General features: G+C 29.5%; 1 protein-coding gene across 1 annotated transcript; it reads right to left on the bottom strand.

The window, feature by feature from the left end:
- Positions 1 to 573: 573 nt before the first annotated feature.
- Positions 574 to 10,836, bottom strand: LOC145831204 (dnaJ homolog subfamily C member 2-like). Its single transcript, XM_082938340.1, has 11 exons — positions 10,718 to 10,836; positions 10,188 to 10,421; positions 7,813 to 7,990; positions 3,799 to 3,993; positions 3,323 to 3,475; positions 2,894 to 3,104; positions 2,488 to 2,646; positions 2,184 to 2,362; positions 1,623 to 1,846; positions 1,180 to 1,334; positions 574 to 994 (listed from the first exon to the last, which is right to left on the bottom strand). The coding sequence occupies exons 1-11, from the start codon at positions 10,776 to 10,778 to the stop codon at positions 935 to 937; spliced, it is 1,809 nt and encodes a 602-aa protein (XP_082794466.1). The 5' UTR covers positions 10,779 to 10,836; the 3' UTR covers positions 574 to 934.
- Positions 10,837 to 11,504: the final 668 nt, after the last annotated feature.

Genomic DNA, 11,504 nt, shown 5'->3' with positions numbered 1-11,504 from the left:
GCAGATGAAAAGGCTTGAGAAAGTTTTTTTTTGAAATTTGAAGGATTTAAAATTGTGATCAACTGTATCCATAAAATTATATTCCGGCTGGATCCGAAACTTTTATTTATATTAGAATCCAACAGGATCCGTATCTCGACTTAAAATTAGTTTCCAATCGGATTCGGATCTAAAAAGTCATTATTCGGCTGGATCCGGATACTGGTAAATTATATTATTTGAAATGCTCCGGCCCGCAAAAGACTAAATTTTTCCGGATCTGGCCCGTTGATTGAAAAACGTTCCCCATCCCTAGCTTAGAGATTACTGGAGGACGGAGATAATTACATTTTTCGTAATTAATTTGAAAAAGTGAGCAAACAAATAAAAAACAAATTATTCTAACTTTTTATTTATTTTTGAACTTATTGTTTTTTGTATTCTTTTTATGCAAAGTAAATACGGTGACTTCGGCTGCTAGCCGCCCATTATTATCTTAAAATATTTACTAATACTATGTTATTTTAATTGTGAGTAAGGAATTACTACACTATATTATAACTTAGAATTTGTTAGGTACTAATAATTTATTTAAACGATAAAAAGCTTCACAACTTGTATAGTTGTTGGAACAAATAAAAACATTTAAGTTATCTCAAGAAAAATATTTCCTAGGCATAAAAATAATTAAGAGACGAGTTTAGTGTAAACGTCTCAACAAAATTATTAGCATTTTATATTAAAAACAAAATCCATACGTAAATTTTAACTAATTTTCAATTACATTAAAAAGTCGAATCAAATGACAAATTTACTAAGTCAAACAAAAGTCTAAACAATTTTACTCGACAAGTTATTTAAAAATAAAACAAAGTTTTGAGTTTCAGCAAAAAGTGCGAACCAATCAGATAGGCACTCTCTTTCAACTTTTTCAATCTTAAAGATTCAACACAAATTATCTCTTCTTCGCGGCTGCGATGGCCTCTCTCTTCGCTTTGATGGCTGCTGCTAGTTCCTGAGATGATTTATTTGTATGTTTTAGAATTGTATATCAAAAAAAAAAGTTTAAATTTTAATCAAAACTTTTTGCCTTAAGTTAAACAAGGTAATTGTTAATTCAAATGAACGATTGAAACTTGTGATTGTTCACTATTTGAATTAGTTGTCATTTAAAATTAATGTGAGTAAATTGCAACTAACCTTGTATCTGATGACACAATCCCTCTTGCTTCTTCCCTTGATGGCGCCCGCAATCTTCTCCCACCTGTCCTTGGGGTTGCTCTTCACGGTGTACGTCTTGAGCGCTTGCTCCAGCAACTTCTGCTCTTCCCTCGTCCAAGGCCTCGTCGGGGCGTCTGATTGAGTTTGTGTTGTTTAATTAAAAATTTTACCCGACATCAAAATACCGATAAGCTATTTGGAATAAATATTAACAAAACATAGTCTTTTTATTAAAAATTTTTATAGATAAAAAAAAAAAAAAACTCAAACTTAAAAGTTATTAAAAAACTTGATCGTTAAAGAAAGGCATTGTTTTATATTTGAATTTATTAAACAGTCTTTTAAATTTACAGCTTAGTGAAATTCGAGGAACTTGACAAAAACTTGAAACAATCAATATTGGTTAAAAAAAGAAAACAAACCTCCGTTCTCGTCGAAGCGCTGGCTGATCTCGCCTCCCTTCGGCTTGGCCTCGTTCTTCACCACCTCCTGCTGGTGCGCCTCCTTGAACTTCTCAAAGGCGTTTCTGTTCGCCTCCGCCTTCAGTTCCGCCTCCGACAGCGACTTGGCGCGGCTGAGGCAGTCCTTCTGGTTCCTGCTCGACGAAATGCCGTGCGCGTTCACCCAGCTCGACACCACCTTCCAACTGCGGTGGAATCGTGTGTTTAAATAAAACATTAAAAAAAAATTGGAAACATTAACCCTTACATCCATTACAAATTATTAGACAGCGAAGTTAGAGTGTAAATATTTTAAATTATTTTTAAGGTAGGTGAAGTTAAACATTAAATGCATATTTTTTAATCGTATTTAAAAACACGTGTGGTTGTAATCTTAAAGTGGTGACGCCTTTTTTTTTTGGTGAATAGAATCGTTTATCAACTTCAAGACATCGAGGGTTTATTTTGAATTTTATTCTTTGCTTTTAGACTATATTATTTCAAAATCTTGGACATTTTAAACAAATTAGTAATGCAACATACCGATTGACAGTGCCGGCGGGGAACATGTTGACTGCTTTGATGAGGATCTGCAGGTCCTCGTAAGACCACTCCTTCTCCGCGCTTCCGTTCGACTTGCCGTTGGTCACGCCGTTCGTCGACTTGGCCGCCTTCATCACCTCTGCGCGCTCCTCGTCCAACTTCGCTCTCACCTCGTCCAACTGGAAGCAAGTTTCAAATAAATAATACAAAAAAAAAGACTTTAAATGAGTTTTGTTGGTTGAGAAATTGGACCTTGATAACTTGTTTGATAATTATGTTACACACACTTTTAAAAACCACCCACCTTCTCGTTGACCAAGCACTTTGCCTGCTCGACTTCGCTGGCATCGATTTTCTCATTGATTTCGTTCAGCTTCATCAAGTCGAAAGACTGGCACAAAATTTGCAGCCTCTCAACGAAATCGATCTTTTCCTGGCCCTCAGCTCCGAAGTAGTCGTGGCTCTGAAAATTTAAAAACAGTTCAGTAAGCTTTAAGGTTAAATAAAATTATTTTATAAGGACTCATGTAGAGAAAACTTTAAATTTTTATTTTGTTACTTCTATACAAATAGATTTAATTAGTATTAAAAGCAAACGCGCAAATAAATCACGTATTAAATTCCGGATTTACATAACACTTTAAGCTTATTTTTTTGATAACAATCAAGAAACTCATGGTTTGATAATAAAAACACATTTATATTCTGACCTTGCAGAAATTTTCAAGCTTCTGCCTGGCCTTCTTGGTCTGCTTCTTGACGCGATCCTTGTTCCTCTTCGCTTCATCCTTCTCCTTCCTCGCCGCCTCTTCCTTGGCCTTCTTCTCATCTTCCTCCTTCTTTCTGGCCGCTTCCGCTTCGGCCTTGACCCTGTCCTGCTCGTCCTTGATCGCCTTGGCTTTTGCTTTCTTGATGCGTTCCCTGTTTGAAGTTTCAGTGTTTGGAAAACGTGCAGGAGAGTTCTTTAAAAAAAACTTGGGATGTTTTCAATCACTTCTTATTAAATTTTTTTAAATTTATTCTGGCACTGTTTAGAACTTCTACATTAACAGAGAAAAAGTTTGAAAAATTTTATCTAAAAAGGAAAAACATTTTTCAATTGTTTAAAACTTCAGCACACAACTCATCCAGCAACAAACTTTTTCTGCTTTTCTTCCTCGTTGAACTTCTTGATTCTGGGATCGCAAGCGAACGCGTTGTCAACCAGCGACCTCAGCCTCTTCATCTCCACCTTCTTCTTCTCCGCCCGCTCCTTCTTGTTCTTCTTCTCGATCCAACGCCTCTCGTCGGCGCTTTAACAAAAAATTGAAACTTGTTGATCGTGCAGACAATTTTTTTTTGCATTTATTAATTTTTATATGTGGGTTGTTTTCTAAAACAAACTAGAGCCGTTTGTTTTTTTTTTCAACCACACTTGTTATAACTTTCAAAATAGTGAACACATTAGGCGCTTGTATTAATAATTTTTTGTCTTAATAAATAATGGTAACACTTATTGTTTTTTTATTTAAAACAAAGAAAAAATTCCAAGTGTCTTTGAAAAATATGAAATTATTCTTCTTTTTTGCCTTGATACTGTAAAAACAAAACTTTGCCTCAATAAAAACAAACTCACTCTTCCCCGGTGCTCTTGTCCTCCTCGTCCTGGTAAGAGTACTCCCGCCACGACTTGAAGTTGAACCAGAACTCGTAGAAGTTGTTGACGTGCTGCAGGGAGCTTTCCGCGTCGCCGAGGTACGGAACATTGGGCAGGTCGGACCACCTCTCGTTGAGATCGAACACGGGGCCGAACACGTCGAAGAAGTTCTCCCTGAAAATAAAAAAAACGTGTTAGAGCTGAAGTAGATGTGCAAGAAGTTAAGTGCAGAGTAAATGTGTTAATGAATGTTCTAGAATAAAATTTACAGCTTTAAAACAATCTGCTTTTGTGAAAGTAAATCGCTCGGACGATAAAAGGAGCTAAAAACGTAATGTTTGCAACATTGAAACAAAACAAGATAATTTTCATTTTAACTTAAAAAAAATCCTATCTACACTAAGTTACATACGCTTTTAGTTTGTTTTTTGAGAAATAAAGCTAATCAAGTCAGAAGATACTACTTATAAAATAAACTACGGTGTAATAAAAAATACAATTATGACTAAATTAAAAACACTTAATACTTATGAGAAGTAATTATTTTAATCAATCAAGGTATATAATGTACAAGCCTATCTAGATATATATATATATAAAGTAAGGTTAATGTTCAAACTTAAACACCTTCTACTGAGCCCACTTGAAGGGCTTTTAAATAATTTATTGAAATGGCGATTTTAAAGCTGCTGGAACATATGTTTCATAAAGACAAAAAAGATTGTCTCTAATCTTCAGCCAGTTCAAATTAAAATAAAAAGCACTTTGTTAAACAAAGATGCAAAAGTTTACAAAAAAACAAAAACATAAATTCAATAAATTATATATATATATACAAATTTACCATAAAAACATTAAGAGACTTCTAATTATTTTATGTATTATAATATATAGGGTTGCCAAAAGTTTTTTGTAAATTTCTTCCAGGTTTCTAACTTTTTTTTCCAGATTGTTGAAAACCAAGTTTTTAAACCCATTTTTAGTATAAAATTAAACTGAAGTTAAAAAAAAGCTCTTTTAAATCGTACAATAACAATCAAAAATACTGTTAAGCTACTTTAAATGAATTAAAATAAAATGAAATGATACAAAACTTTTTTATCTTTGTGATAGATTTATTGTACCTAATCAAAATTTCTATACTTTACATGTAAAACTTGCATAAAATTCCAAGTTTTTTAGTGATTTTTGTTCGAAATTCCAGGTTTTTTTTCAAAATTTTTTAAACTCTTGTTTTTTATACCTAAATTGTCAAATTCCTGTTCTTTTCAGGATTCCAGGTTTTTTGGCAACCCTGTAAAATATCTTATCTTTTTTTACTCAATAAACTGATTGATAGCAATTAGCTTCATTTTAATTTGGATGTTGGTTTTTGTTTACATTATTTACTCAATTTAATAGTATTAACAATAAAATAAGATGATAACTAATATTCTGAGTCATAAATGATTAATTTTCTTGTTTCAAGTATTTTATTATTACTATTCAAACACAAAACTTTCAATTGATTATTATTCTACTTAGATTTTCTACATGCATTTTTTATACTTTTAAGACCTTGTGTTTACCTAACAAAACCTTTTGAATGATTATTTTAACAACATTAAACTTTACAAAAAGAATAAATTAAATCTAATACGACTGTATTAATACATTATTTATTCTTAAGTAAATGTTACCATATTTATAACTAAATACAAATATCAATTAAAGATCAATCTACTTTTGATTTATACGGAAATAACTTGACATATAAAAAAACTGACTCTCCCATGTTTTTCAAAACTAACTGCTTTAAACAAATACATGTGATACAAGTATTCATATTTCTAAGTTGATATAAAGAAGATACCACATAATTTGTCAGTTTCAATGACATATATCTAAGCTAAACTATATAAACGAGAAACATTTCAAAAAAATAGTTAACAAAATTTAGTACTTTTATGTATCATAGTTTAAAAATATACAACAAGCATTATGGAACGTTATTTCGTAAAACATACAAAAGAGCTCGATATTCTTTAAAAATTCACGGGGTAGATCCTTCATCTAACTTTTTAGCAAGAATTATTTTTTAAATTTATTTACTATATATATTTAGCTGTGTATTAATAACAAATTATCAATAAATTATTTTTTATAGCAACAATAGAATTAACATCATTGCTTGTTATAAGTTTATTTAACAGCATATTTGTAAAATTTTAAATAAAACATTAGAAAAAACTTAAATAGGTTAAAATACACAAACTTACATTTACGAAGGCCGTAGTTTGCAGATTTATAGGGGATAGATGTAGTTTTAAACAGATTTAATATATTCTTGAATGCTTTCAATTAGGACATAGATGAAATTTACAGCTTAAGTATATTACAATACAATTTCCTATTTTGTGTAAAAAAATTTTCATAGTCCGTATAAAATAACCTATACTTGACACATTTTTGTATAAAAGACATTCTTACTATCAAAATACTCCATCGACCTCTTTAAATATTTTTGTTACTAATTAATAATTGTTAAATAAATAAAAAACATTTTGAAGGTGTAATCGGATACCAAATATATATTGCGCTGTTTTATCCAATTCTAGTAATTAAGAACTTTACAAACATTTTGACTCTGCAATTAAGTTAATTACATCAATACCTTGGTAATCAAATTTTTGACACAAATAAAATTATCACCATCAACTTATTACTAACTTAGACAAATTTGACCAGCCAATTAAATACAGTTAGTCTTAAACACTATGTAAAAGACGGGTTTGTAAATAGCTACTTTATCTAGAAAGGATTATTGTAATTTTTCTACTTAGAAGAAAGTAGATAATCAAGAAAGCCGAATACTGTGAAAAAAAAATGTTGTAGCAACTTAAATTTACAAATTTTTGGTGTTAGGTAAGTAAGTCAGGTTGGAACTTTTGCATCTGAAAAATTAACTAAAAACCCACTTTTGAGCTTGAAATCTGGTACTTTTCATCATTAACTTACAGTTACTAAAATTTGGTGGAGCATGAATGACTTTGGTATTGACATCAGCCCGTAACTTTTTGTACGACCGATTCGTGGTATAAACTATTATCAGAGTTGCCAAGGGTTTTATTTAAACTTTTTCCAGGTAAAAAAAAAAATTTTAGTATATTTTTAGTACAAAATTAATTTTTGATAAAAAAACTGTGCTAAATATAGTATAAAAACATTGAAAAGCTACTTTAAATGTATTTTTTAATAAAAAAATAACGATAACAGTTTTTTTTAAATTATATGATATATTTTTCGTGTCTTATCGAGACTATTTGAAATGTAAAATTTTTTACATTCCAGGTTTTTATTTTCAAAATTTCTTAAATCTATGGTTTTTCTTACCTAGTTTGACAAATTCAAGGTTTTCTGGCAATCAAATATTATAAATTCCATAAAAATTTTATCAAGTTAAACTTAAACCTAGGTGGAGGATGATAAGAAATAGAACATGTTTTCAGCTTTAACGTACTTATTTGTGTTATTTTATTTGGTCCAGCTAAATATTATAAAAAACTAGTTTTGGTAAAAAAATCTTTAAAATAACCTCTTCAAAACTTTCGAAGTACTAACTATCCTTTACAAATTTTTAATATCCTAAATCATACGAAGGTATGTCTAAAATCATATTTAAAATGCTAAAAAAAACCTACTTTAATAAATAAAAAAATTACAGGATATATATTGGTTTTAAAAGGTAAAAACTATTTAAACTTAAAAAACTAAAATAAATTTTAATACAGTCTGCAGCTTGCCGACTCTTTACTTAGACATAATCAAAAAACATCTAAAAAAGAAACTTATACCTCTTTTTTAACATGAAAACCACCCAACTACTCATCCCCTTACAATAAGCAGGTTTTAATTAATGCATGGCTCGATTGAAAAAAATAATCATACAAAAAGTATCTCATGCAAGAAAATATGGTTAAACTGATAATAAAATTTCAATAAAAAACGACTTACTTGGACTTGTTGCAGACGGTGGGCACGTCGTCGTCGAACTCGGGGTCGACCGAATCGTAGGCCCTCCTGCTCTCCGGGTCGCGCAGCACGTCGTACGCCTTGTTGATGCACGCCGTGGCGTCGCCCACCTGCTTGCCCTGGTTCTTGTCCGGGTGGTACTTGATGATCTTCTTCCTGTCTGTTTGCGAGAAAAAATATTGAAGTGGTTTGTACAGCTCCGATATAACTTGTGTCACGTTTGATGGGGGATTTGTGAAAAAAGAGCAGTCCTACTGAGAACTAATATCAAAATCGACATGGCCTAATTAAAATTAGTGTGACCAGAACAAAAGACTATTAAAACTAAAAAAGTAACTTTAAACAACGTATAATTTAAAGTTGAGCTTGTGTAAAATATGTAAACGAATTCAAACAACATTACTTCTTTAAAAGCTTTACTTTATTTAAAATATGCAGTGGAGCTGCTTTGACTTTATGACAACAACTTTTTACTCAACCCATTGAAAATTTTGACATTTTCATAACTATCAGGTAGACTGTACTCAAGGCAAAAATAGTGAAAATAAATTTTAAGATTATGACTAACACAAAGTGCTTTTGAGCTTGCTTTATATTAGAATGGTTTATAATGATGATTTTCTATCAGATATTTTTCAATGCAAGAACAAATTTGAACTAGCACTTTATTGTTAATAGCTGGATAATTTAACTATTAATAATATCATTTTGATATCCTTCTATTAATTCTAGTTGATCATGAAATAATATTATAACCTGAAAACTTTTAAGAAGTATACTTAAAAGTAAGACCTTGGAAAATCCATACATCTTTAAAATAACAAAAATTATGTTTTTACTTTTTTCAAAGGTTTATTGAACATCCTCAAAACTTTTTAATGTACAAGTTTTTATGCTAAATTTTAGTATAAGCTAAACTTAAGGTTAAAAACTGTCTTAAATAGTAAAAAGATAATGTTATAGTGTTTTATATATGTTTTATAACAAATAAAATTCTAAGTGACCCCCAAAAAAATTATTTTGTATGATATATTTTTTGCATCTTTTCAAACTTGATTATTTTAATCTATATAACTTAATGAAAGTTGTTTAAAATTCCAGGTTTTTCCATTTTTTTTTCGAAATCGAAGTTTGTTAGGCTTTTAAACCTAAAATGTGAAACTCCAGGTTTTTCCTGGACCTTAAGTTTTTTGACAACCTATTAAAACATACAGAAAAAAAATAGAGTTCCGAAAAACGACAAATATGTCAGTTTTTAAATTAAGGCTTAAGCATAAAAAAGGTTTTGTAAAATTGTTGTTGAATTATATGAATTAAAAAAATAAAAAATGCACGAAGACAAATTGATATAAAAATTAAACATATATATTAGTAATACAGTAGATCTGTTCTTAAAATTATTTGAGAGCAGTGAAACGCCGTTAGTCAGAATAAAGTTTTGACACAAAAACATCTGTGGTGTAAATTCCGATAAGCTTAGCTTATCAGGATTTCCAGGATTTAACGCCTTTTAACGTTACATCTTATATTAGTAATATATTTTTAATAATTTTGCAAATAAAACAATTATAAATTTTTGTTTACCTAAAATTTACATCAATAAAAGTTTTAAAAAATATTCACTTACCAGTTAACTTTTTACAAACTCAATTTGAGTTAATTTAAACTTAGTTGCTTTGTTTCTACAATAAATTGACTATTTCTGTTTAAAAATAATAGGATTCTAATCTACATATGAAAACAAAACAAGAATTCGATTTTAGGAAAAAGGGCCAGATCCAATAAATTACAACTTAAAAGTTTGAATCTAAATAGAAAAGAAGACAATCTAAATAAAAGATTTTTAAACTTAAATATATGTCTTCACTGAATTTAGAAAATAAAATTAAGTAAGTACATATATTTGTGTTACAGAGCTAGTACTAATGAACTGAATGCTTAAAATTTGTGATAATAACAAAAAGACTGTCCTTATTATATTGTTTAAAACACAAGATAAATAACCAGACTAAAAATCTTACACCTTATTAATACAATTAGAAAATTGTAGTTCTTAAGCTAATAGACATCTGATGGATAACAATTCAAAAATTACTAAAATAAATCAACAAACATACATGCTGAAATTTATAGTTATTGGTGGTAGTTTATTTTGGAGTTGATATTTTATACAATTCTGATAGATGCAAAAGCAAAATTGCTGTCTATTTTTACTCCACATGAACTAATAATAAGCTTTAAAAACAAGTTCAAGGTGTTTGTTAGTAACAAAAACCTTCATGTTTTAAATACACTTTTTTCTTTTTAGTCATTTGAATATTTAACACTTTAAAACAAATCCAGTTAAAATAACTTACGAGCCCTTTTAATCTGACTATCAGTTGCCCTGTGCCTCAAATATCCAATTCCCAGGATGGCATAGTGGTCCTGCTCCTTCCAACTGGCCGGGTTCAACAAGTGCATGTCCTTGTACGGCTTGATTTTCAACTCGTCATCGGGTATGGGCCCCAGCCTCTCCTTCCTTTTGGTTTCAAAAACTATCCTTCTGCGTTCTCTGTTTCTGATTTCTTCAACTACTTGTCCAATAGCACCTTCAAAATAAGCCTTTTTGAAACAACAACAAAAACAAATAAAATCAGTCAAAATGTTTAATATAATTATGTAGCTTATTGTATACGACTATTTATTTCATCTCAAATTGTACACTATTTATGTACAAACTAAACAGATTCAATATGGAGTCAATCTCAAAAATTATTTAAGCTAGAAAATTGATTTAACAAAATTAACTAAATAATTACAAACATAATTTTTGTTAGCATCAGAAAAAAAAAGATAACAAAATATACATAAAAAATGTATACAACTTATTTTTTGTACAACAAACCTGGTAATTCAGACACTAGGGCTACTGTCATACAAGGCTTTCTAGTTCTTCTTTGTGACATATTTCGGCAGTTTTTAATTATCTAAGTCAGATGAACTAGTTTAAATTAGATTGATTCTGAAAACCAGGTTGTTTGAAAACATAATAAATAACAATTAATAGTGTTAAACACAAGTACTAACTTATGATTCAAATAAACTTATTATACAAAAAGGACAGACTGGTAAAAATTTCCTAATAAAAAAAGTAAACACTTTTTTAGTGATTTCAAAATGGGTGACTCAAACCTAACTTCACATATAGAGTGTTAAACAATTTAAAAAGAAAATGTTGAAAATTTAGCAAAAATTAACTTTATGAATAGTATTTAGATAGAAAATATTCAAATCACCTTTTATGAAGGTCTTTACAGGGTCGCCAAGGATTTAAAAAAAATTAATCCAGGTTTTCTAAGTTTGTTCCAGGCTTTTGAATGTACAATTTTTTTGTTTATTTTCAGTTTAAATTTAAGTTTAAGGTAAAAACTGTCTTAACTAAGTATTACAACAAAAATATTAAAAAGATACCAAAATGCAATTTAAATGTGTTTTATAATAATTAAAATTCTAAATGACACAAAAAAATTATTGTAAATGATTGATTTTTAGTACTAAATCAAAATTTCATCATTTTACATGTAAAAGTTGCCTAAAATTCAAGTTTTTTTCAAATTTCTTTAATTTTTTTTGCCTTGATTGTCAAATTCCATGTTTTATGGCAACCCTTATAGAAAAATGCTATTTACATT

Source organism: Thalia democratica, chromosome 3 (assembly GCF_965202585.1).
Source record: "Thalia democratica chromosome 3, ktThaDemo2.hap1.1, whole genome shotgun sequence".
Classification (NCBI taxonomy): domain Eukaryota; kingdom Metazoa; phylum Chordata; class Thaliacea; order Salpida; family Salpidae; genus Thalia; species Thalia democratica.
The sequence above is the reverse complement of the archived record's forward strand: the minus strand, read 5'-3'. Positions and strand labels throughout refer to the sequence as shown.

Bases quoted from the DNA above. Each gene is read 5' to 3' on its own strand.
- LOC145831204 (XM_082938340.1), bottom strand. From the start codon at position 10,778: ATGTCACAAAGAAGAACTAGAAAGCCTTGTATGACAGTAGCCCTAGTG. The intron at 3,476-3,798 runs GTGAGTTTGTTT...TTTTTGTTAAAG, and splicing joins GACAAGAGCACCGGGGAAGA to CGCCGACGAGAGGCGTTGGA. The intron at 1,847-2,183 runs GTATGTTGCATT...ATTCCACCGCAG, and splicing joins CCCGCCGGCACTGTCAATCG to TTGGAAGGTGGTGTCGAGCT.